The sequence below is a fragment of the Bactrocera neohumeralis genome, chromosome 3 (genome assembly GCF_024586455.1).
Source record: "Bactrocera neohumeralis isolate Rockhampton chromosome 3, APGP_CSIRO_Bneo_wtdbg2-racon-allhic-juicebox.fasta_v2, whole genome shotgun sequence".
NCBI lineage: Eukaryota > Metazoa > Arthropoda > Insecta > Diptera > Tephritidae > Bactrocera > Bactrocera neohumeralis.
In genome coordinates, this window is record NC_065920.1 from 69,914,894 (window position 1) to 69,941,445 (window position 26,552).

At 31.0% G+C, this 26,552-nt stretch overlaps 5 protein-coding genes across 8 annotated transcripts in view; 4 read left to right on the forward strand and 1 right to left on the reverse strand.

The window, feature by feature from the left end:
• The first annotated feature begins 152 nt into the window (after positions 1-152).
• LOC126753747 (uncharacterized) lies at positions 153-14,903 on the forward strand. Its single transcript, XM_050465415.1, has 10 exons — positions 153-626; positions 686-1,630; positions 9,948-10,297; positions 10,356-10,480; positions 10,624-10,626; positions 10,755-10,904; positions 11,001-11,227; positions 11,301-12,341; positions 12,413-12,765; positions 13,547-14,903. Exons 1-10 carry the CDS (start codon positions 411-413, stop codon positions 14,265-14,267), a joined length of 4,131 nt encoding a protein of 1,376 aa, XP_050321372.1. The 5' UTR covers positions 153-410; the 3' UTR covers positions 14,268-14,903.
• LOC126753239 (zinc finger protein 436-like) lies at positions 2,880-5,178 on the forward strand. Its single transcript, XM_050464497.1, has 4 exons — positions 2,880-3,363; positions 3,419-4,351; positions 4,421-4,770; positions 4,845-5,178. Exons 1-4 carry the CDS (start codon positions 3,142-3,144, stop codon positions 4,975-4,977), a joined length of 1,638 nt encoding a protein of 545 aa, XP_050320454.1. The 5' UTR covers positions 2,880-3,141; the 3' UTR covers positions 4,978-5,178.
• LOC126753242 (zinc finger protein weckle-like) lies at positions 5,549-7,623 on the forward strand. Of its 2 annotated transcripts, XM_050464502.1 has the most exons (5): positions 5,549-5,829; positions 5,885-6,365; positions 6,516-6,778; positions 6,839-7,188; positions 7,245-7,623. In XM_050464502.1, the coding sequence occupies exons 1-5, from the start codon at positions 5,626-5,628 to the stop codon at positions 7,315-7,317; spliced, it is 1,371 nt and encodes a 456-aa protein (XP_050320459.1). In that variant the 5' UTR covers positions 5,549-5,625; the 3' UTR covers positions 7,318-7,623. The 2 variants fall into 2 exon arrangements, with proteins under 2 accessions (XP_050320459.1, XP_050320458.1); XM_050464501.1 differs by having other exon boundaries at positions 5,550-5,829; positions 5,885-6,778.
• A 1,122-nt stretch (positions 14,904-16,025) lies between the features above and the next one.
• Positions 16,026-18,693, forward strand: LOC126753237 (zinc finger protein weckle-like). Its single transcript, XM_050464495.1, has 4 exons — positions 16,026-16,352; positions 16,426-17,439; positions 17,511-17,863; positions 18,038-18,693. The coding sequence occupies exons 1-4, from the start codon at positions 16,161-16,163 to the stop codon at positions 18,531-18,533; spliced, it is 2,055 nt and encodes a 684-aa protein (XP_050320452.1). The 5' UTR covers positions 16,026-16,160; the 3' UTR covers positions 18,534-18,693.
• A 5,452-nt stretch (positions 18,694-24,145) lies between these two features.
• Positions 24,146-26,552, reverse strand: part of LOC126753244 (carbohydrate sulfotransferase 4) — an 87,574-nt gene continuing 85,167 nt past the window's right edge. For all 3 annotated transcript variants that reach the window (XM_050464507.1, XM_050464505.1, XM_050464506.1), the window contains exons 4-5: positions 25,656-25,857; positions 24,146-25,551 (exon numbers count right to left, since the gene is read on the reverse strand). In XM_050464507.1, the coding sequence (XP_050320464.1) occupies positions 25,426-25,551; positions 25,656-25,857 (328 nt within the window). In that variant the 3' untranslated portion in view covers positions 24,146-25,425. The remainder of the gene's footprint in view (positions 25,552-25,655; positions 25,858-26,552) is intronic.

Below are 26,552 nucleotides of genomic sequence, written 5' to 3' on the forward strand. Positions count from 1 at the left end.
AATGTCTTTAGCGAAAGAGTCTTGGTTATATTAATTAGAACTTAACAGACGGAAGGCTGCTAACCAGACAATGAGAAAAATATGTGTTCTTCAAACCCAATTGTGCTCATAAGCTATAATTTATCGATATATACATATCGACCAATCCTTTACATATCTAAAAGGTTAATAAAATATTTGTTACAAATTACAGGAAAGCACTAACTTACCAGTGTGTATACATAATTAATATTCATAAGCAAAGAACATTATCCCAAAATCAAATAAACGTCATTGAATTGGAATAATAAAGTAAACTAAATATCTATATTTAATATTGACATACTTCAGAAAAAGAGGGAAGCCATATATGTGTTGTAAACTGAAGATTATTGCTAATAACAACGGCAAGAAATATAACACTTAAAAAAATGTCGGTTATTGAATTGAATAAAAGATATCCCTTGGTTCTTGAAGAAAGCAACACTTTCTTTGAGGAATGGAAACGTTGGTGTCGACTTTGTGCAAAAGCCGAAGTGCAATGTATTAATGCTTTAACAGGACACTATGCGCAATCCACACTCGCAAGTGATAATTACAACTCGTTAAACATACTTGCTGCTATAGATGAATTTTTTCACGTTCAGGTAAATGTGCTTGAATAAAAAAAATTCTTAAACTTAAACATAATTTACATTTTTTTTAGATTAAGGAAGATGAGAAGCTCTCACCTTTTGTTTGCACCGAGTGTTTCGATGTGGTAACATCATTTGTTAAATTTAATGATAACGTTAAAAAGGTTCAGCAATTGTACCATGAGCTTTTGCATAGCGATGATAAGACCAAACTCAATTTGCCAGCTTTATATGCTAGGTATGGTCTATGCAGAGAAGAGACTATTTTGACACAAATCAGTAGTAGCAAAGTGCCAGTGGAAGAAATTTTCATTGCTGATTCGCCCGTACCAAAGTGTGCTAATTTATCGATTCAAATAAAAAATGAAAGTTCTGATGAATTTCCGGCAGAAGTGTTTATTAAAGAGTTCGAGAAAAAGGAAGAATTTCAAGACCCATTCGGGGAAGAGGAAGTATTCACAGAATTGAAAACCCGTGCGCCTGTAAATGACGACGATAATAGCAGAAGTGAAGATTTCAATTTGCCAATGGATACCGAAGATACTGATGATGAAGACGAAGAAGTTTATACAAAAAATAAAATTAATAATGACAGTGTAGAGTCAGAAGATTCTGCTGAAATAGCCAAAGAAACGGCACATACTTGTGGTATTTGTTTAATGAGTTTTCATCGCAGATGTAACTATTCGGTACACGTAAAGAAAAAGCATAGTAAACACTTATGCCGGCATTGTCCAAGCTTATTTGATAGTAAACCAGTTTTAAAGGAACATATGAAAGACCATCGACAATTATTCCCCTGCCCACATTGCGATCGCAAATTCGTAACAAAGGAATACGTATCGCAACACATAAAGTTTATACATGATGACGAACGTCCATTTATTTGCGAAACATGCGGTGATGCCGTCCGCACGAAGGGACAACTTAAAGAACACATGTTGACTCACACGGACTATTCGCCCTTTGAATGCAAAGAATGTGGAAAATGCTTTAAGCAAAAACAACGGTTGAAGGTATTTATAAAAGTTTAACAATTATAAAACTTGATGACATAAAATGTGTATTTCTTTCAGAGACACATGCAGATACATGGTGACAAACATATTTGTACAGAATGCGGCAAACAACTGAGCACGCGCGCTACACTAAATAGTCACCTACTCGTGCATTCGGACAAGATGCCACACAAATGTGATTATTGTGGACGACTTTTCAAACGTGCTAAAACGCTTAAAAATCATTTAATTGCACATACTGGCCTTCGACCGTATTCATGTGACTTTTGTGACAAAACATTTTCGACAGGACCAAGTTGTCGTTTTCACAAGAAAACTATGCATCCTGTTGAATTGGCTGCTCTGGAGGCATCAGGGGTGAAAACATATACAAAAAATATACCAAATTTAGATGTGTTAAAGGCCGTGTAAGTATATACATACATATATTAAAGAATATTTTTACCCTGACCAAAGGCATGCAAACTATCCGGTCAAAATCAAGTACTTATATTGAAAACTTTTCCATTTGACGAAATATCTTCACGAAATTTCACAAACAAGTTCTTGTATGAAACCTTTTTTATTTGTGAAGCGTATTATAGCTTAAGGTTTTTATGTTTTGTATAGATTATGTTATTCATAATTACGATTTTGTTTTTAGATCGCGAACTGCGGAAAACCTCACGCCTCTGGCATCCAAACAAAATGGTTATGCAACATTTGATAGAAAAAAAGAACCGCCTAAAGAGGATGTAGAAGCAAAACCAAACGAAACAGCTATGGCAGTAGATACATAAAAATTGACGAACAGCGGCAAATTATTAAAAAATACCGAAATCAGTTTTGGAAAGTTGGTTTTCTTTAACAATGACAGTCCCAAGAAAAACTATTTATGCATTTGTATGTGAAACTCGTTATCACGTTTGAAATACAATATTATTTGACGTATGAACATGTAAACAGAATCATATACACTTTATGCATACAAACATATGTATGTGTATATTTAAATGCATATGAAGTTGAACACAAAATTCAATATATTTAATAAAATAGAATAAAGATTTTATTAAATACCTATCTTGGCGTACGATTACTTTAAATTTACGTTTGAGATTGCAATATTGAGTATGTGCACTTAGCATATTATTTCTTATAAATTAGTAAATAAATAAGTATATTTAAAAACATAAACGAGTATAATTAATAATTTTAGCTAACATCTGTAAGACGTATACTTGATATATAAATAAAAAATTAATTATTCGTATGCGAATCGATAGATACTTGATGGTACACTTATCGATATATCGTTAATCGAATATACCTATGTTCCACATCTAAATTGTTGCAACAATAAAATAAATGAGAAACATTTCAGTTTACCGCTGGCTTTAAATTGCTAATTTTCTCATACATGTTTGTAAATTATGCAAATGGAACAAATTTGTGAAGCAACTGTCGTTGTTGATACATGTAGTACAAAATTGGAATAACAGTAAATCGTCAGTACACAAGAGCTAGAAATGGGGGATTTACTACATAAAATTAATAGTGAACATATTGGAAACATGGCAGAAGAAGACTTTTTTCTCAAAGAATGGAAAAATTGGTGTCGTCTTTGTGCGCGTGCTGACGCCGAATATATTAATATGATATCCGGACAATGGAAAATGCCTATGCCAGCAATTAATGCTTATAGCAGCAGTAATATTGTTCCAGTTATAGAGGATTTTTTTCGAATTCAAGTAAATAGTTAATACTTTATACAGCAAACCCATATTTTCATATTTTACTTTATAGATTGAAGAAGATGATAAGTTTTCAAAACTGATATGCGCAGAATGTTATCAAGTAGTTACTTCCTTAATAAATTTTAGGGATCGGGTGAAGAGAGTTCAAGAAATGTATAGTGATCTACAAAGCCACCATCACTTAAACAAGTTGAGTCAGAAATCATTGTACGACAAATACAACATAATTGAAAATGAACCATTTCTGACAACAAATAGCAATAAACTGCCTGTTGAAGAAATTTTCGTTGCTGATTTACCAATTACAAATGTAACAGAGTCAACAGAAATTGAAGTGAAAAGTGAAAAGAAATCTGATGAAGTTACAGCTGAAATCCTGTTAACAGGCTTTGAAAAGGATGATGAGTTTGCCGACCCAATCGGAGATATAAATGATAGCTTAGGCATTCCAGATTATGCCATAGCTGAAGAAGATGAGCTCAGTACTGATAGTGAACAAAGTGAAAGAAAATTTGATGTTTTAAATAGTGATTCAGAAAATAGTGAAGACAGAACTGAGAAAAACGTAAAAATACATAATCAAGACTTTGAATATAATTACTCGTGTAAAAGGTGCAAGTGCTCACAAGGTTTCCAACGCCTTAAGAACTATATCACTCATATGAAACAAAAACATGGTGAAATTAATTGCCCACAATGCGCTGATTCATTTAAAAATGCCATTAAACTAAAACTACATATGAAAACTCATCCAAAAGCTTTTCCATGTACACTTTGCGACAAGAAGTTTGAAACAAAAACCAGATTAGCAAAGCATATCAGTTGTGCACACGAAGATGAACAACCACTGATTTGTGAAGTGTGTGGTCTTACTTTGCGCTCTAGAAAGCAACTCAGAGAGCACATGCTGCAACACACCGACTATTCACCATTTGAATGTAAAATTTGTGGCACCAGTTTTAAAATAAAAAGCCGACTGAAGGTAAGCTACTATGGCTAAAGATATTAACGAACATATTGTTCAATTTTAAATTATACAAATCATATGCAGAGACACATGCAAATACATGGAGACAAGTACATATGCCCGGAATGTGGTAAACAATTAAGTACGCGTGCTACACTCAAAAGTCATTTGCTTGTACATTCCGATAAGATGTCGCATAAATGCGATTATTGTGGACGACTCTTTAAGCGCGCCAACACACTTAAGAACCATTTAATTGCCCATACCGACCTTAGGCCATACGCCTGCGATTTTTGTGATAAAAGATTCTCAACAGGGCCAAGTTGTAGATTTCATAAAAAAACTATGCATCCGAAAGAATTGGCTGAATTGGAGGCATCCGGAGCTAAAACATATACCAAAAACATACCCACTTTACATGTTCTGAAAGCAGTGTAAGTAGTGCAAGAAAAAAATTTGATTTTGTAATTGAAATATATATACATATGTATATCTTTTGTTGTTAAAGTTCGCGAACTGGTGAGAATTTCAAGCCACTGGCATCAAAACAAAACGGTTGCGTGCATTTCGACAAGGAAATACAAGCTAAAACTGTGGTTGCGAATTCAACGCCTACTACGAATGCTGCAAGCGAAAAGTAATAAAAAAATTAATATTTTTATTCAAGTTCTAAATGTATACGTTGACAAATTAGTTGTAACATCTGAATATCTGAATTTTATAGTTATATTAACATACATAATTTATGTGTGCATTAATATTTCGCACTTCAATGAAGTGCTGGTGTGGTATCAGATATCCTTAAATAATAATAATAGCAAATATATAGAATTACTATATTATGTTTTTATTTTTTCATTTTAGGATTTTTATGTTATTTTTATAATATTTGGGGTAATTTAGACTAGTAATGTAACAAGTGAGCTTTATTTAATAAATTTGAAGAAATTTGTAATAGGTACATATACGAGTTTGTTGTTATAATTTATTGGATATCAAATATAAAGATCTCACTTACTTTTTGGAGATACTTAATCTATACATTCACTGAATTCAACCATGTCAATTACGAAATTTAATTATGCACAATCAAAAATTTTATTAAAATAGAATTTAGAAATAATTTTACCATATCTCTCCTAATTATTTCCAAATTTCACTAATCATTATAGAGTTATCGTTTTGTTGAAAAATATCGATAACTTAGCCACATACCTGCATTTCAGAATTCATAGAAATCAAAAGTGAAAAGTAAACAAACAGATTACAAAGTAAACATATTCGTGGTAATGTCGAGTGTTCTTTTATCTGAAACTGAAAAGTTTTCTACAGATCGTAATTATGATGCTAAATGGAAAACTTGGTGCCGGCTCTGTGCTAATGATGATGTACACGGTATTAATCTTCTTTCGGGGCAGTGCTCACAAGACCTGAATAGTGAGTTGCATGATATTAACATGGTTCATTCAATAGGGGAGTTATTTCAAATACATGTAAGAGTATTGATTATTTCTCCAAGAAATTTTGTATAAAATTATTGTTTTATAGCTTCAAGAAGATGAAAAACTTTCACAAATAATTTGCTTAGAGTGCTGGAAATTTGTAAAAAGTATAATTAAATTCAGCGAACGCGTAAACAAAGTCCAACAATTGTACGCTGAATTATACAATTGTACAGATAAAACCACACTCGATTTGGGTTTGTTGTTAGATAAATATGGTATTTTTAAAAGTGAAACACTAATAACGCAACAAGGAAACGAACTGCCGGTTGAAGAAATTTTTGTTGCCGAATTAACAGTTACGTCTGAAGTTGGCACTAATATAAAAAATGAGTGTATAAAAGTGACAGAAAAGTTGGATACAATAGTTCAAGAGACAAAAGATGAATTTAATGACCCTATAGGCGATGAAGAAGGAACCTTAGACCAAATGTCTTGTACTTCATCTATGTCCGATGACATTAGCAGCAATGAAGATAATGATGATACAGGATCATCCGATTGTGAAATAAAGTCATACAAAAAAGGTGACATTCATGAAAATATCTCAAAAGAATTAGAACACCTGTGCAGCATTTGCTCACAAAGCTTTCAACGTCGTAGCATTTATTCTAGACACATGAAGAAAAAACATGGCGTAATCGTTTGTCCACAATGTCCTACTTCATTCAAAACAGAATCTACGCTCAAGTTGCATATGGTAAATCATCGAAAATTGTTCAGTTGCCCACAATGTGATCAAAAATTTGAAAGGAAGGGGTCGCTTGGTAATCATATAAGGAATGATCATAAATTTGCCAGGACATTGGTCTGTGAAGAATGTGGTGAAGCATTACGTACAAAAAAACAACTGAAGCAACATATGTTGACCCATACAGACTATACACCATTTGTCTGTAAGGAATGCGGAAAGAGTTTCAAGGAGAAATACAGATTAAAGGTAATCTATAATCCTGAAGTAGAATTTAACGAAACCAGCTGAGTAATTTAAAAATTTCAGCGCCACTTGGAAACACATGGTGATAAACTCATCTGCACTGAATGTGGAAAACAACTAAGTTGCCGCGCAACACTCAGAAGTCATATGTTAGTACATTCCGATAAGATGCCACACAAATGTGACTATTGTGGACGTGCATTTAAGCGAGCCAAAACGCTTAAATATCATTTAATAGCTCATACTGGACTCAGACCGTATTCTTGCGACTTTTGCGACAAAACATTTTCAACTGGCTCCAGTTGCCGTTTACATAAAAAGACTTTGCATAAAGTTGAATTGGCGGCCTTAGAAGCATCTGGGGCAAAGGCCTATACAAAAAATGTACCAAATTTGGATGCATTAAGAGCTGTGTAAGAACGTTTGTCTTTGTGCTGTGATATATACTTATTTAAATTTAATATTTTAGAGCGCGTACTGGTGAAAATTTGATGCCGTTGGCATCAAAACAAAATGGTTATGGAGGTTTAAAAAATACATAAGGGCTGAAGATATTTCGTCAAAAGTATGATTACCGATATTTGGTATTACAAAATACATATGTACATATATAATCGTTTTTGTATTTATTTATTCATATATAATAACGCAATGTGCTGATGCATATGCCTTTTAATATAATGGAAATAACATACATTTATTTCAAAATTAAATATTTTAACATTATTAATATTGGAAATGTTTTTATTTTATTAAATCTTCAATCAATATAAAATTGTTTTTACCAACTGTACAACAAGATGTTGTTGTTAATCCAATTACAAATACAAGAATAAGACATCAAATGACGTAGTGGTATTTTTTAATGTTAGAAAACAAAGCACAAAAAGTGCACACGCGAAACCGTTGTCAATTAGAGGATCCGGAAAGAATATCGTGTATAAAAATGATTCCAATTTGACTGTTTGATACTAGGTGTGTATACATACATATACATATGTATAATTGCGTTAAATGTTTTCTAATTAGAACGGGAAACCTTTTTCTTTGACTCTACACGAACTGCTCACACATGTTTGCAAATAGAGTGGATATTTCTCGTTAAGAAAAAAGTATAAGCTTATGCACTATAATTGTGTAATACAATCGAATTCTTTGGCAACTTCAAAAATAATTGTATGCACCGTCTATTTAGTTCAAGAATATCTAATAGCTCTATTGGAAAATACTAGTTTCCAATGTCGCCGAATTAATTGTATTTCCTTAACTACTTCCCTGTATTTATTCCCTTTCATTTATTAACTTGATTACCGGCGGATATCAAATTTTAAAATAATAGTAATCGCCTTATCCGGCATTGTTCACCTTACATTAATTGAATTTGTGAATACTTGGATGTGAAGTCTATATGTATGTAAACATATACAAGCTATATCGATAACATAACGTCTCTTGTCATTTTATTATCAACAAAGATGTGCCTGACAAGACAACTATTTTTTCAATTATTAAAACAAAAATTAAAAAGTAACTGTTAGAACTGCACTTTCCCGTTTTTGAAATAAATAAGTATAATATTTACAAAAAAGAAATATCGTGCTAAACAGCAAATTATTGCGGCAAAATATGCATCGATTAACAAATCTGAAGTTATCGACAATTTCCTTCCATACCCAACGTTCGAATTGTAAACAATTAGAACAAAATCAGATTCGCAACAATTATTTTGTGTTCATACATAATTGTCATAATAAACAAATAGAGAATGCAAATCTGAAAGAAGTCATTAATAAAAAAGGATAAAAGACAACAGCTTGTGAACAGGGTATTAATTTTTATAAACGGAAGGAAGCATGTGTAATTAATTTCAACTCACTATACAAAAAGTAAATAAATCTTCATAAAAATGTCAGAAACCGATTTAGACAAAAGAGATACCTGTACAAATTATCAGTTAATTGCTGAATGGAAAAGTTGGTGTCGCCTATGTGCTAAACCCAATGCAAGTTATATCAATGCCCTATCTGGGCAATGTGTGCCAAACATGTCCAGTTTTAATGTTTACAATTTAAACAACATAGTCTCCGTAATAGCCGAATTTTTCCAAGTACATGTATGTAATTGAAATCAAAATATGCACATTTATGCCTTTATGTTTAAGCCATATTTTACAGATTAAAGAAGACGAGAAACTTACACCGCTAATTTGTACAGATTGTTACAACGTAGTCAAATCCTTCGTTGATTTTAGTGAGAATATTACAAAAGTACAAAAATTTTACGATGAACTACTGCATAGCGATAATGCAATGAAAATAGACTTATCAGCTTTGTATGAGAAACATGGTCTATTTAAGGAAGAATCATTTACACCACAAACCAGCATTGAACTACCCGTGGAAGAAATTTTTATTGCCGATTCACGTACCGCAAGCACAGTACACAAATCGAAATTTCAGATAAAAAACGAAAAAATATCAGTGGCATTATCGCCTGAAGTACTTATTAAAGAAGTCGAAAAAGAAGAAGATCTTCAAGACCCTTTTGCCGAAGAAAAAATACTTGCCATAGTTGGAAATAGTGTAGCAACAACAAGAAAGAGCAATTATGTCGACAATGATGACTATGACATGCAAATGGATTCTTCAGACGAAGATGAGAGAAAACCGCACAATAGATTGAATAGTGAGGATATTGAAACGGATGATTCTGAAGAAGTGGTTAAAGAGAGTAAATACACTTGCAATATTTGTTCACAACGTTTTCAACGTAGCGGAAATTATGCTGCACATATGATTAAGAAACATGAAAAAATTGTATGCCCACATTGCCCTGGCTCATTTGATAGTGAATCGAATTTAAAGAGTCATATGAAAGAACATCGAGAGTTATACCCGTGTAAACAATGCGATCGCAAATTTCAGCGGAAAGAATACGTAGCCCAACACGTTAAATGTGTACACAACGATGAGCGCCCATTTATTTGTGAAGCATGCGGTGATGCTTTACGCTCAAAAGGACAACTTAAAGAACACATGTTAACGCACACAGACTACTCTCCCTTCGAATGCAAGGAGTGCGGGAAATGTTTCAAACAGAAACAACGTTTAAAGGTAATATAATACTGAAATTTAGCATAATATTGTTGAAAATATTTATGTACAATTACCAGAGACACATGCAAATACATGGAGATAAACTTATTTGCAATGAATGTGGGAAACAGCTAAGTTGCCGGGCCACATACAATAGCCATATGTTAGTCCATTCCGACAAAATGCAACACAAATGTGACTATTGCGGCAGAGCTTTCAAGCGTGCCAAAACACTGAAAAGCCATTTAATACTTCACAGTGGATTAAAACCATATTCGTGCGAATTCTGTGATAGGACGTTTACAAATGGGTCAAATCGACGTACACATATGAAAAGAACACATCCAAGTGAATTAGCTGAGTTAGAAGCTTCAGGAGAAAAAATGTATACCAAAAATATACCAGAACTAGCCGTGCTGAAATCTGTGTAAAAGAATATAACCATTCTGTTAAATATTGTAAAATATTGAAACATTTTTTTGCAGTATACGGAAAGCGGAGAACCTTATACCTGTTGTCTCAAAACAAAGTGGAAATTTTGCTTTCGGCAAAAAAACAAGCTCCAAACCAGTAAATACTGCGGACACCAAGAATTCCGAATCAATGAAATAAATAGCAATTAGCTACAAATAATATTTATAGAATTATTTAGGTACCTTTTTTAAATTAGGAGCATCAGCAACTATATAAAAAGAAAAAAACGTAACAACATCAAAAACACGATTATTTAATGAAAATGATTAAAAATTGCAGATAGTATAATATGTATTACAATTTACAGTCCAACACCTATATATATGTATGTATTTTGTTGCCTTTTAAATTGCTTTATATTTCTTCTATAGTTTCATGGGGAATGTATTTAATTCTTATTTGAAATGAAGGAAGATATTTACTTAATTATTTGATAATCTGCTCTATATACATGAACAATTATCGTCCACAAAACTATCGAGTGCATTCTATACAATCGACAGATATCTGCGGACACTCAATTTTATCTTCCCTATCCGAAAAACATCTGTTCTTATTCGGTAATTTTTCACAACTTTTTCGCTAACATTTTAGTAAACATACGTATTTCATGCCGTTTTGAGAAAAAAAGTAAAATTTTGCTTAACATATTTCAGTGTATGAAAATATGAATGTAGTGCACGAATTAAGAGCTGATGAAAAGCTCAATACCAATATTGATAAAATTGCGCCTTGGCATTTTTGGTGTCGCTTATGTGCAAAGCAAGATATTCAAAACATTAGTGTTTTTTTGAAAGATGAACATATGGTTACTTCTACAGGCAATGGAGAGGAAAACAATCTCGGTCTTAATATTGCTATTACGAAATACTTTTGTGTGCAAGTAAGTATAGTTAATACTTGTTTTAATTGTGTTTTACTTTTCAAACAAATAACGCAATACCAATTTCTAACAGATAAAAATGAATGATGAACTGCCAGACCGATTGTGTACTGAGTGCTTTTCTTTAGTAACTTCTTTGGTGAACTTCAATGAACGGGTGATAAAAGTGCAAGAAATGTATGAAGCCCTTCAAAGTCTTAGTGACATTACAGAAATGGATTACCAAACGTTACGTTTGAAGTTTGGTGTGCCAATTGATGATCGACCACATGAGTTTCTATGCCGTACAGTAGGGGAGGTACACTTACATGAAGAAAAACCAAAAATAAATGAATTTGTTGAAAAAAGTTTTATGGAAGAAGCTGTGATAGATATTTCACCAAAAGTGTGTAACAAAGTTATTGAAATAAAGGAAGAAAATTCAATTGAGTTAACACCGCCGGCAGATGAAGATGTATACGATTTTGAAAATGAAGACGCTTGTGACGAAGACCCCTTTGGCAGTGATAGTGATATGAAAAGCGATGAAAATTCTAGTTCTAGTGAAAGTTCTGTGAATAACTCACGAAAAAAACGTATAAAAGAAAAACATGACACGGAAATAGATGAAACAAATATTAATTATATTAAAAAACGAAAAATTAAAACAAATGATGATTTTAAGCAAGCAGAAGAGAGCGGCGATGGTGAATGTAATGAAATATATACATGCAAAGTATGCGCGCAGACATTTAAAAGAATCTCCAATTATCGCACACATATGGAACGCAAACATGGGCAACTTGCGGTCGTGCCCAAATTCACATGTACCGATTGTCCATTTACATGCAACACACAAGCACAACTAAATCATCATGCCGTCAAACATTTGCCGCTTACAAAGCGACGCATTGTGCCCTGCCCTCATTGTGACCATAAATTCCCTACTAAGACCTATGTGGCCCAGCATATAAAGTATGTGCATATGAACGAACGCTCCTTTATTTGTGAGGAATGCGGCGAAGCTGTGCGCTCAAAGGGACAACTTAAACAACATATGCTCACACATACAGATTATGCACCATTTGAATGTGAAGTGTGTAAAAAAGGCTTTAAAAATCAAGTGCGACTTAAAGTAAGCAACGTTAAATAATTTTCAGCTTATACTTGCATTATGTTTATTTGTCATATTTATGATATTTACAGAAACACATGGAAACCCATAATCCAAATAAGCACATTTGTGCCGAATGTGGTTTGCAATTAAACTCCAAAGCTACATTGAACCGTCATTTGTTGGTGCATTCCGACGTCATGCAACATAAATGTGATTTTTGTGGACGAGCTTTTAAGCGCGCAAAAGCATTAAAAAATCACCTTATTCTGCATACAGGTCTCAAACCCTATTCGTGCGACTTTTGTGATAGAACATTTGCCAATGGTTCTAATTGTCGTACACATAAAAGAAAAGCACATCCCGAAGAGTTAGCCGCATTAGAAGCCTCTGGAGAAAAAGCATATACTAAAAATATACCGAAATTAGCAGTACTGAAGTCTGTGTGAGTATTATTGTATCGGGTGATTTTTTAAGAGCTTGATAACTTTTTAAAAAAAAAAAACGCATAAAATTTGCAAAATCTCATCGGTTCTTTATTTGAAACGTTAGATTGGTTCATGACATTTACTTTTTGAAGATAATTTCATTTAAATGTTGACCGCGGCTGCGTCTTAGGTGGTCCATTCGGAAAGTCCAATTTTGGGCAACTTTTTCGAGCATTTCGGCCGGAATAGCCCGAATTTCTTCGGAAATGTTGTCTTCCAAAGCTGGAATAGTTGCTGGCTTATTTCTGTAGACTTTAGACTTGACGTAGCCCCACAAAAAATAGTCTAAAGGCGTTAAAAATCTAAAGTTATCGCATGATCTTGGTGGCCAACTTACGGGTCCATTTCTTGAGATGAATTGTTCTCCGAAGTTTTCCCTCAAAATGGCCATAGAATCGCGAGCTGTGTGGCATGTAGCGCCATCTTGTTGAAACCACATGAGTCAACATTTAAATGAAATTATCTTCAAAAAGTAAATGTCATGAACCAATCTAACGTTTCAAATAAAGAACCGATGAGATTTTGGAAATTTTATGCGTTTTTTTTTAAAAAAAGTTATCAAGCTCTTAAAAAATCACCCGATATAAATGTCGCATCACATATTTATAATAATTGTATGTAAATTTGTGTAGAGTAATGTTTTTTTCCTTCAACCGACTTACAAGTTTTATCTTGTTTTATAATTGGAAAATATTAAACATAGATACTAACTTAACTTAATTATTTTACAAACTCTAGCACACGTGCGGCTGATAATCTAGCGCCCGTTGTTTCTAAACAAAGTGGAAATTTCGCTTTCGGCAAAAAACCCAAACTGCCACCGGACAGCGTGGGCACTATTAGTAAAAAACAAGCTAAAACGCTCAAACAAACCATCGCAACGCCAACGATTCCTGCATCTATCGCGCCTGGCAACAATAATGCCAATCATGGAATACTTTCCGACCTTGAAACGAATAACCAGCGTTTGGACGATGAACATAACTCGCTTGGCAGAAATATACCCACAATCGATAATATATACAATCATCTAATGAAGCAAACTGCCACCAACAGTGGTTGTGCTATGAACTCTACCTCCATACTGAATCCCATGCATATGGAACTTAAACGCTCACACAGTGAAGACTCATCACCTGCTAACAACAGTTGTGTAGCTATTGATATAACAAATGTTATTGCGCAGCAGCAAACGCCGCTTAATCAGCAAATATTAGTGCCGGTACAAGATGCTGCAGTCCAAAATTTTTGTACAGCATTTATAAAGCAACATCAAATGGGTAAACAACAACAACACATAGCTGCATTACAACAACATCATGACGAAATATCCATACATAGTCCGGCGAGTCATATTTCTCATCACACCGAAGAGCTCTCAACAGCATCAGCAAGCGCAGCGGAAGCAAATAAATTTTATAGCCACATAAGACAACATACTCCAGATAGTTATCTTTAGATGTCACTTGATAGCAATAGAAGGCTTTCCTCAACTAATGACTATGAATGTGAATGCATATTGTGAGTGATTTCTTTGTGTAGTTATATTTTTGTTCGTGTGTACGTATGTTTGACTTAGCGTATTTACACGGTAGTGCTAATGTAATTATAAGTAATCAGTAATTTTAAATTAATTGTAAATATTTTTTAACGTTACATCATTATTATCGGCTGCATTGATGATGCACATATGTCAACCAATGTCAATCTCCATAGTTACACAATCAAATTATGTATTTCAAATCAAAATTTTTTTACAAACAATAGTGCTTAGACATACTCCAAAAAGGTAACTTTCGTTTTTCTATTAAAATTTCAAAAAATAATTATAAATTGTTGCTAGTTTTAATTATGTGAAGTTGTTTATGGTGTGTAAAGTGTATATCAAGCTTAAATATAAGTTTTATGAATATTATATATTCAGTACTTGTAATGTGTTAGTAAATATATTTTTTCTGTCAGTTTTCCATTCTGATTTGAAAAAACTTGCAATCAAAATGTGCGTTAATTTTTAGTAATAGTTGGTAATATTTATTTTAGATATACTTAAACGAAAAACTAACAAATAGAAAAAAATTTATAATTTTTTTATCGGAAGGCATTGTACATAACAAAATTATAAGTCCAACGTTTTAAATAAATTTTGGAGAAAAATAAAGAGTGCGTTAATCATTCAACTTTCATTAATATTGTTCGTAATTTTTAAATTAAGTGTTATTGTTATTTTTTGATTAAGTACTGTTACATTTTATTAGTGTTTATTTTGTTATTAATTATTATTATTTTTAAATAGGCATAATTTTTGAAATTTAATTTTTTATTATTTTATGTAAATACATATTACTAAATTATTATATTAAGTATTATTTTTTTAAATTAAATTTTTTATTATTTTTTATTTTTATATTTATATTATATATTAAGTATGTTATTATCGTTTTTTTTTACATTGTAGTGTTGCTCAGGTATTAAAGGAATACAAAGAAAAAATTTGCCGTAATTTTAGCGCGATCAAATATCAAATAGCCCATCAATGAGTTTAGGGGTAAATTTTTTTCATTTCATGGTTTATGAGTTATTATATTTTCTTTGTCGTTTATCCCTTGTGAAATCCAATTAAAAAAGGCATTTTTTGCGAATTCTTTTAATAGGCATTTTATTTAAAAAATATACATTTAAATATTTGAATGTACTTTAACAGTCGACGATTCATTTTGAAAAATTTTGGTCTTTTTTGGTTTTTTGTTCAAAGTTTAATCGAAAAATTATGAAAACTTTATTTTTAATCTCAGACGTGAATCTTAAATTTGAAAATCAAATTTTGAATCCAAAACTTTTTATTAAAAAAAAAAAATATATAAATAAATAAAATAATTAAATAAAAAATATAAATAATCAAAATAAATAAATAAAAACTTCAATATAAAAAAAAATTTGTCCACAGTTTAATTAAAAATTACAAATAGTATAATATTACAATTTGAAGTCCCACACCTCTATATATGTATGTATTTTTTTGTCTTTTAAATTGCTTTATATTTCTTCTATAGCTTCATGGGGAATGTATTTAATTCTTATTTGAAATGAAGGAAGATATTTACTAAATTATTTGATAACCTGCTCTATATACATGAAAAATTATCGTCCACAGAACTATCGAGTGCATTCTATACAATCGACAGATAGTATCTGCGGACACTCAATTTTATCTTCCCTATCCGAAAAACATCTGTTCTTATTTGGTAATTTTTCACAACTTTTTCGTTAAAATTTTAGTAAACATACGCATTACTTGGCGTTTTGAGAAAAAAGTGCAATTTTGGTTAACATATGTATATTAGTGTATGGAAAGATGAATGTAGTGCACGAATTAAGAGCTGATGAAAAGCTTAATACCAATATTGATAAAATTGCGCCTTGGCATTTTTGGTGTCGCTTATGTGCAAAGCAAGATGTACATAAACATATGGTTACTTCTGCAGGCAATGGAGAGGAAAACAATCTCGGTCTTAATATTGCTATTACGAAATACTTTTGTGTGCAAGTAAGTAAGCTTAATAATTGCATTAATTCTGTTTTACTTTCTAAACGAATAACACAATATCAATTTCTTACAGATAAAAATGAATGATGAACTGCCAGACCGATTGTGTACTGAGTGCTTTTCTTTAGTAACGTCTTTGGTGAACTTTAATGAACGGGTGATAAAAGTGCAAGAAATGTATGAAGCCCTTCAAAGCCTTAGTGACAATACAGAAACAGACTACCAAACGTTACGTTTGAAGTTTGGTCTGCCAATTGATGATCGACCACATGATTTTCTGTATCGTACACTAGAGGTACACTTACATGAAGAAAAACCAAAAATAAATGAATTTGTCGAAAAAAGTTTTATGGAAGAAGCTGTGATAGATATTTTACCAAAGGAGTGTAACAAAGTTATTGAAATAAAGAAAGAAAATTCAATTGAGTTAACACCGTCGGCGGATGAAGATACATACGATTTTGAAAATGAAGTCGCTTGTGACGAAGACCCTTTTGGCAGTGACAGTGATATGAAAAGCGATGAAAATTCTTGTTCTAGTGAAAGTTCAGTGAATAACTCACGAAAAAAACGTATAAATAAAAAACATGACACTGAAATAGATGAAACAAATATTAATTATATTAAAAAGCAAAAAATTGAAACAAATGATGATTTTAAGCAAGCAGAAGAGAGCGGCGATGGTGAATGTAATGAAATATATACATGCAAAGTATGCGCGCAGACATTTAAAAGAATCTCCAATTATCGCACACATATGGAACGCAAACATGGGCAACTTGCGGTCGTGCCCAAATTCACATGTACCGATTGTCCATTTACATGCAACACCCAAGCACAACTAAATCAGCATGCCATTAAACATGTGCCCTGCCCTCATTGTGACCAAAAATTCCCTACTAAGACAATTGTGGCAAAGCACATAAAGTATGTGCATAAGAACGAAAGCTCCTTTATTTGTGAGGAGTGCGGCGAAGCTGTGCGCTCAGAGGGACAACTTAAACAACATATGCGAACACATACAGATTATGCGCCGTTTGAATGTGAAGTGTGTAAAAGAGGCTTTAAAAATCAAGGGCGACTTAAAGTAAGCAACGTTAAATCAATTACAGCGTTCAATTACTTTATGTTTATTTGACATATTTATGATATTTACAGAAACACATGAAAACCCATAATCTAAATAAGCACATTTGTACCGAATGTGGTTTACAATTAAACTCGAAAACTACATTCAACCGTCATTTGTTGGTTCATTCCGACGTCATGCAACATAAGTGTGACTTTTGTGGACGGGCATTTAAGCGTGCAGAGGCACTAAGAAATCACCTTATTCTGCATATAGGTCTCAAACCCTATTCGTGCGACTTTTGTGATAGAACATTTGCCAATAGTGCTAATTGTCGTACGCATAAAAGAAAAGCGCATCCTGAAGAGTTAGTCGCATTAGAAGCCTCTGGAGCAAAAGCATATACTAAAGATATACCGAAATTAGCAGTACTGAAGTCTCTGTGAGTATAATTGATTTCAATAATGCATCTCAAATTTTTAATAACTAAATATGAAATTTGTGTATGATGATGTAGCTTACATGCAACTGTCTTAAAAGTTTTATCTTTTTTATAATTGTAAAATATTAAACTTAAGTACTAACTTAACAATTATATTTCTGTTACAAACTGTAGCACACGTACGGCTGATAATCTTGCGCCCGTTGTTTCAAAACAAAGTGGAAATTTCGCTTTCGGCAAGAAACCCAAACTGCCACCAGACAGCATGGGCACTGTTAGTAAAAAACAAGCTAAAACGCTCAAACAAACCATCGCAACGCCAACGATTCCTGCATCTATCGCGCCTGGCAACAATAATGCCAATCATGGAATACTTTCCGACCTTGAAACGAATAACCAGCGTTTGTACGATGAACATAACTCGCTTGGCAGAAATATACCCACAATCGATAATATATACAATCATCTAATGAAGCAAACTGCCACCAACAGTGGTTGTGCTATGAACTCTACCTCCATACTGAATCCCATGCATACGCAACTTAAACGTTCACACAGCGAAATCTCATCACCTGCTAACAACAGTTGTGTAGCTATTGACAAAACGAATGTCAATGCCCAGCAGCAAACGCCGCTTAATCAGCAATATTATTATGTACAGCATTTATAAAGCAACATCAAATAGGTGTAAAACACCAATACACAGCCGCATTACAACAACAGCATGACGAAATATTTCATATCATATTTCTCATCAAACAGAAGAGCTCTCCACAGCATCAGCAAGTGCAGCGGAAGCAAATAAATTTTATAGCCTCATAAGACAACATACTCCAGATAGTTATCTTTAGATGTCGCTTGGTAGCAATAGTTATTATATATACTTAAACGAAAAACTAATAAATAGAATAAAATGTATAATTTTTTTTATCTTAAGGCATTGTACATAACAAAATTATAAGACAAACATTTTAAATAAATTTTGTAGAAAAATAAAGTGTGCGTTAATCATTCAACTTTCATTAATATTATTCGTAATATTTAAGGGGCTATACCAGTTTGACACTTTCAAAAAAAAAAATTATTTGCTTATTCGATAGTTTACATTTCCTAAAATATCCTGTGAAATCGGCAAGGTCGTATCTTGAATAGTTTTTGGATGGCAGCGTTCTAAAAAACGACAGCTCGCAGGTATAATCATGTATTAGTGAAACTTTAAACTTCGTCGCACCAGTCTTACGAAGACGAGGAAGCTACAACTTCCTCAACTACGTCGACGACAGAAAACAATAGGCCGACCAGGGGGCCTATTCTGTAACTCGATTCGAAAAAAAATTTATTCGAATTCGAATTTTTTGTTTTCTATAACTCAATTTTCGGATTTTCAAGCCAATTTTCGCATAAAATATTCGTTAGCTTTTGAGTTGTAGAAAGCGAAAACGAAATTTGTACGTGCCCGTGCCAGAATACGGGGTGGTGCAACTTTCGGATAATTATAAAGTAGATCCGAATTTCGAATAGAATACATTTTCGAATCGAGATACAGAATAGGGCCCCAGACTTCGAACGCAACTAACTTCAGACATGCGCTGATCGCCATTCACAGCCATTAACATCTTAACCGACCTCTCAGTGAACGGCGTACTTGGAGTCAAACGTCCACCCATTGCAGTCGAAGAACTCGAGTTACCGCCAGAAACGTGAGTGACCCTTACGCAGCTTCTTTCTGAATACAATAATAACCATTCTTAAGTCACTTACGCTGTTTTGAGAATAAAGTTTCAAAATAAATTATTTTATACCATTATTATCCGGCCATATAATAGAGTATTGAAAGACATAATCAAATAGGTTATATACATACATATATAAGTATATATCTGTTTATTTTAAATTGCTTGCAATATTTTTATGCATACTTTATATTTTTTTTTATAAATTTGAATTGTTAATTATGCTTACCTACGCTTGCTACTTTATTGCACAAAGTTTCCAATTCAATTTATTGTTTTCTCGATTTATATGTATACTCGTATGTTTGTATGTATTTGGAATTGCTTTCATAAATTTTATTACATCTGATTTTGCTAGCTACATAATCCTATGCTCTGCATGAACAGTCATATATTGGAAATAATTTATTAAGTTGTTTCAGCACTATATTTTTATAACTTCGGTTCCATGCTTTTCTTGCTCTCATTTATAATTCAGTGTGAATATTTAATTTATAATACAATTCCAACAATTATCTAGCATTCAGTCTGGCATTCTGTGTTAAATTGATTATTTAAACTATACATTTTCTTCTAAGGTTAAATAATTATTATTTTTGAATTATAAATTTTTTCTAAATCTATATAATTTTTAGGGTATCCGTTTTTTTCCATGCCATGTCGTATGAGCAACATAAAATGTGTAAATCACTTGCTCAGGTCGTTCGATGCATAACTTTAACTGCGTTTACCTTTAAGGCAAAAACTGAAACAGCGTATCAAATGTAATAATATGTAAATAATATTCAATGCTCTTATTTAAAAAAAAAAAATTAAATACAAAATTTATAATTTTTTTTTACTCTGCGAAAGTTCGTACTGAAGTTTGCGGACCATTTTGGTGTTTGCAAAAAGTGTTTTATAGTGCCAAATTGGGTTCGTTGTTGTTGTAGCAGCATAAAACAATTATAAGGTAATTTCAAGGAATCGTGCCGAGTTGACACTCCTTGGCCGGATAAAAATCCGGGTCCCTTGTGGTTACTTAGACCCGACTGTCGTGGGTTCGTGTTACATTACTAACAGTTCTTCCCAAGGTCAAGAATCGTACTGCTGTGCATCGTTTCCACAAATCCATTCTTTTTACTCTTTATTGCAATATTTTTTTTTTGCTTTTGTTTTTCTTTTAGTTGAGATTCTATGAAGTTGTATCTGCATTGGTTTGTGTTTTCAAATCTCACTTTGTGAAATTTAGATTGAGCTCGATGCCGTCCGATTTTTACTCAATAGTTGGGTCGTGAGCAAGGTTGCCAGTAACGCATTGAAAAAATAATTGAAGTAACAATTGAATTCATTTTGTTCTTTAATTTTTATAATCCCAAATAGAGGTTTTAAAAATAAAAAAAATTAATCTCACATACCGGATTCAAAAATAACAAAAGTTTTATTCCTAAAAACCCAAAAAAAGTTTTTAAAATAAATATTTAAAAATAAACCGGATTAAAAAATTAAAAGAAAAAATTTTAATCCCAAGCATATAATTAAAAAATAACAAAATTTTTAATCCCACAACCCCAAAATACATTTCAAAATAAACATTTAAAAATTAACCGGTTTAAAAAATTAAAAAAAATTTAATGTAAAGCATCAAATTAATAAGAAAAGTAAACGTTTTGGGTTAACGTACTTCATTCAAATTAAAAAATAAAATGTTAAATTTTTAATCCCAATAATAATATTTTTAATTTAAAAATTTCACATGCAATTCTAACAACGGGTTTAAAACAAATTAAAATTTAATTTTTATTGCAAAATTTTTGAATCTAAGAATTCGCATATCTGATCCCAATTATCAAAGTGGAAAAAGTATTATTCCCAAAATCGTATTAAAAATTTTTTTTCATTTTTAAACCCAAGAAAAATTAATTTACCTATTTTTTTATTGAAAAAATTTAATTTATATTTTGATAAGTTATCAATATAGTCTAGCTTTTTGTCTAATTTATATTTAATTACTCCTAATTATAGTGCTTCAGTTAGAAATGTGTAAATCTTTGCTTTTTATGCCCTTTCTTTCCAGACTTTTATTTTAAAAATGTTTTTTTTATTCGTTACTCCAATTTTTAATTAACAAATTAGTGTCTAATTTTTCAATCAAATATGTTTTGGATTAAAAATAAAGTTTAATTTTAATTTTTATTATTCGCTTTTAAATTTTATTTTTAATAAATTTTTTTTAATTAATTATAGTGCTTCAGTTAGAAATACGTAAATTTTTGCTTTTTATCCCCATTCATACCAGATTTTAATTTAAAAAATATTTTTTTATTCGTTAATATAATTGGTTGATTAAAAATTAATGTCTCATTTTTCAAACAAAGATGTTTGGGTTAAAAAAAATTTGAAATTTCAGGTTAACAAGTTTATGTTTTAATTTAAAAAAAAATTTAAAGCTAAAAAAAACATTTAAAAATTTAAATTTTATATTTTTAAAAATAAAATTTTTTAATTCTAAAAAAATGAAAATTTAATTTTAACCGCAATTAAAAATCCAAAAATCGGGCATAAAAAGTGAAATTGAAAAAAATCGAATTTATCAAAAAATACGCAACACCGCTCATTAATTAGCAGCTTAATCACCAAAAAAAATGTATTAATAATTTGTTCAAACAACAATAAAATATAGCTGCAGTATTTTTTCTGTAATCCTACAAATGAAACAACTATTTTATTTTTTAATATTTTAATTTAATAAATATAAACAAAAATAATTTTATATTTTTCGCTAATAACATTTATTGCTCATGCAACGCCTTATTTGCTGTTGTTCTAACAAACAAATTGGCAGTTTACATTTCTAATACAATTATTAAAATTATTGCACCAAAAAATAATATACAATTTAATATTTGTTGTTGTATATATATTTTTTGTCTATTTAAAATTACAATGCTATAATAACATAAATGCTTATCGAAGTTATTTTTTTAAATTTTATATACTACGAGAATTTTTATATTTTAGATTTCATAAAATTACATCAATATTGCTTAGCAATTTGTTTTCACTTTTCAAGTTGTTTGATCCAGTTCAAAATGATTCAGCAACGAATGGTTTAGTGCTTCTTCGACTTGGTTTCCTCTTTTTGAAATTAATTTTTATTTTAATAAAGATTTTTTTCCTAAATTCAACTAGCAAAGCAAAGTCTGTTCAAAAGTCACGTTTCGTTAACTTTTGTATTATATATTCAGCTGCTGTGGAATTTTTTTGAGAACTCTCTTTCTGCTTAATAAGAGTAAAATCGAAGAACAGTGACGAGCTATAATGAAGCACAACCATGCTGAGACACGATTTATACGGTCGTACAAGCTTCGTAAAATCACCGAAATGACAGTAAAAGAGATCTTTCATAGCAAAGTTTAAAAAATTATCTTAATTTATTAATAAATTCGTGACAAGTATTTGCTGTAGGGCGGGTTTAACACCAAATGCTTACAAATACCGAAAAAATTATAATTTATGCGTATGCCTGCTGCTGGCAACTTTTAAAGTGCATTACTATATGAAAAATATGGTAAATTTCAGTATACATACATATAACTTTTAGGCAAATTCTCCTAAAAGGAAATATTCATAGCGTTCGCGTCTTTACAGCCAAAAATAAAATTCGTTGCACTGCTAACAGTTTTATGCTTTTAAAAGAAAACTATTATACTCAGTAGCAACAGATTGCAAGAGTAAAAAAAAACTCCCTCAGTGCCAAATTTGAAATCCGAAATTTCATATAAAACCAAAAAAAAAAAATTGAATTAAAAAAATAAAATTAAATTAAAAAAATAAAATAAAAAAAAAAATAAAAAAATAAAAATAAAAAAAAATTAAAAATAAAAAAATATATAAAAATAGATTAATAAAAAATTTGAATAAAAAAATCGAGTCCAAATTTGTAATCAAAAATTATCTAAATTTTTTTTTTGAATTTTCATCTTTTTGGCTGGCGTACTTCTACCATTTCGAGCACAAGATTGCACAGAACAACAACAAAAAAATCAAACGATTTATATTTTCTCAATTTTTAATTCAGATTTATCAATATTTAAACGAGTAATTATGAAAATTTAATTTTTAACCCCAAACTTGAAATTTGAAAATCTAATTTGAATCCGAATATTAATGAATCCATGTATTAAAACATAAATAAGTAAAACAAAATAAATGAATAAAAAAAATAAAACTAAATAAATAAATAATAAAAAAAAATAAAATAAATAATAAAAAAAATAAAATAAATAATTTTAATCTCAAAATTTTCAAAATATAATTTTTAATCCAAAATTTTGAAGTAAAAAACAAAAATAAATAAAAAAATTAAATTTTTGAAAATATAATTTTTAAACTGAAACTTGAAATATCATTTTGAATCCAAAATTTTGTATTAAAAAACTTAATAATTTAAATCCCAAATTTTTTAGAACATAATTTTTAATCCGAAACTTGAAATTTGAAAATATAATTTTTAATCCAAAATTTTGAAGTAAAAAACAAAAATAAATAAAAATATTTAATCCCAAAATTTTGAGAAACTAATTTCTGATACACAATTTTTTTATTAAAAACTTGGCAACCCTACTGCTTAGCTGTGATTTTTAGCTCGTCACTGTGTTTAATATATTGCTAAGTTAACGATATGTGACAAATGTTATAACGATTTTCAAATATGTATGCTCGCTTTTTTTACAAGTTTGATAATTTTGCATACTTCGCATTTTTTTCATTTCTTTATTTTTATTACTACACTAACAAAAATGCATTCGTAAAATTGTTTACGCTTTTCGAAAGCAATATTTTTCAACTACTAGCAATACTGGTTTGCTTTCAAACGCATATCTAATTTTAGTATTATAATTATTTGTTGCTTTTTGCTTTTGTGTGCTTTGAAATAACTTGAATTTATGCGTACTCTGCATATAAATATTACATAACCTACTGCTTAGTTGAAACTATGAAACTATACTAGATGTCAGCAACGTTAATGAATGCGTAAAATTTTTTAAAACTATTTAACTAATTAATTACATAATTACATATGTATGTATGTGTTTAGTGTGTATGTGTATGCCTAGTGTTTTTAATTGTTTGCAAAAAATGCGCAACGCCTAAAACTATGCAGTGTAAAAATATCTACGCGTGTTTTTTAAGTAGTATGCATAATATTACATTTTTTAAATTAATTATTTAATTCGAGTTTTGTTTTAAATTTTTTCTTGTTTCGTTTTAAGTATGCGAACATAATACTTACATATATGTATAATATTAAACTACATAATTAAATTACTACAGTGCTGCACTGTTGATACGTTTTCATGTCGTATGGATAAGTTTGTGTGTATGTACGTGTATATGTGTGTATGTTGTTGGTGTGGGCCTGGGCGGACTTGGGATACGTTATTTCACTCATTCATCCTGTGCTTTTTGATGCACGCATTTCACGACCCGCACTTCCAAATTGCTTTTTTGCGCTAAACGAACTCGTCTTACGATTATGTTTAATATATATTACTTATTACTAGATACGCATTAATAATTACAAATACATGCTCTCTCTCTCACTCTTATGCTGCTGTCGTATTTTTTAGCATTAGCATAGTAACATTGTTCGTTTTCTTCTTCTTGTTTTTTTTTTTTTTAATATTTAACTTCTTCGATATATCACAACAAAATGGTATAAAAAAACATAATATAAGCGAGTTAGATACAAATAGAGATTAGGAGACAAACGATTTAGGTTTGTTGTTGTAAAATTGTGTATTCGTTACATAATTGCAACATTCACTCAAGTTTGTTGAGAGCACTTCACGAGAAGGGTGGCGGCAATTCGATTGGATCAAATGTTGCTTGTTGGAAGTTGGTAAAGTTGTCGATCTTACGATAACCCCACAATTGCATGGCCTCTTCGCAGTTATTTTGTATATACTGGATCTGTAATAAATATTTGCAGTATTCAATATATAATTCATAAAAATAATATTCATATGTTTCACATATTTTATATACTCAAGCATATGTTATATAATTGTACATACCTCGTCCGGCCGCAGATCTTGCTTCCAATGGAATGGTGCCGATTTCGAGTCACGATAGGTTGAGCTAACCCCGCCGATATTTACTTTTGTATGCGTGTCGAGAAATTCTTCAACCAGCGGATCGAATGGTAGTCCATAGAATTGTAGCACCTCTTGTGTCATGTCGTAGGTGTTTAGTGAAAGATCCTCATAACGCAGTGTTCTGAAATATACAATGAAATATTTTTTTTTTATTTACAGAGTTTCCACAAAAATGTTATATAATTATTTTATTGCTAATTTCTACAAACATAATCTAAAATAGTGAAGATATAAACCAGCAACTTTTTTTATTTCAATGTCCAAAATTATCAAAATATTTTATTTTGACATAATTTTTGTGGTACGAGTATTTGTAAATAAGAGAAAGAGTTTTAGGGCGCTGTCCAGATGAGATTATTTGACCAAATTAAGAAATGAACCCGATTACATTCCTGTTATGTAGACTATTGTTTCAGCTAATAAACAGAGGGTTCTGGACCCGAATTTAGACTGAGCTCGATTCTAATAGTGGTTTTCATTGAGAAATCACCACCAAAATACCATCTGATCGAAATTAACCCGCACTAACAAAAAAAGTACATTTTAACCTATTTTAATACAAGTCTTGACCTAAGATGGCCTTCAGAGCCTTTAGTGAATTTATTTTTTTTCGATTTTAGCGCTGTTTTTGTAAAAGATTGAGGTTTTTTTAGTATGGGCTTAGCATTGACATGCTTCATACCCTCGGATTCATGCAAAGATCAAATCTAAAAGTCGGTTTCATCCCGAAATCAGCACCAAAGTACAATCTAATCAAATTTGACCTAGACTGACAAAAATAGCTACATACATTTTCACGTATTTTAATACAAATCT

Excerpts from the sequence above, each read along its gene's own strand:
- LOC126753747 (XM_050465415.1), top strand. The coding sequence starts at position 411 with ATGTCGGTTATTGAATTGAATAAAAGATATCCCTTGGTTCTTGAAGAA. Across the intron at positions 1,631-9,947 it reads AGCAAAAACAACGGTTGAAG|AGACACATGCAAATACATGG; the intron begins GTATTTATAAAA and ends TACAATTACCAG. Across the intron at positions 10,905-11,000 it reads AAAACATCTGTTCTTATTCG|TGTATGAAAATATGAATGTA; the intron begins GTAATTTTTCAC and ends AACATATTTCAG.
- LOC126753239 (XM_050464497.1), top strand. The coding sequence starts at position 3,142 with ATGGGGGATTTACTACATAAAATTAATAGTGAACATATTGGAAACATG. Across the intron at positions 4,352-4,420 it reads AAATAAAAAGCCGACTGAAG|AGACACATGCAAATACATGG; the intron begins GTAAGCTACTAT and ends AATCATATGCAG. Across the intron at positions 4,771-4,844 it reads TTACATGTTCTGAAAGCAGT|TTCGCGAACTGGTGAGAATT; the intron begins GTAAGTAGTGCA and ends TTGTTGTTAAAG.
- LOC126753242 (XM_050464501.1), top strand. The coding sequence starts at position 5,626 with ATGTCGAGTGTTCTTTTATCTGAAACTGAAAAGTTTTCTACAGATCGT. Across the intron at positions 6,779-6,838 it reads AGGAGAAATACAGATTAAAG|CGCCACTTGGAAACACATGG; the intron begins GTAATCTATAAT and ends TAAAAATTTCAG. Across the intron at positions 7,189-7,244 it reads TTGGATGCATTAAGAGCTGT|AGCGCGTACTGGTGAAAATT; the intron begins GTAAGAACGTTT and ends TTAATATTTTAG.
- LOC126753237 (XM_050464495.1), top strand. The coding sequence starts at position 16,161 with ATGAATGTAGTGCACGAATTAAGAGCTGATGAAAAGCTTAATACCAAT. Across the intron at positions 16,353-16,425 it reads CGAAATACTTTTGTGTGCAA|ATAAAAATGAATGATGAACT; the intron begins GTAAGTAAGCTT and ends AATTTCTTACAG. Across the intron at positions 17,864-18,037 it reads TTAGCAGTACTGAAGTCTCT|CACACGTACGGCTGATAATC; the intron begins GTGAGTATAATT and ends TACAAACTGTAG.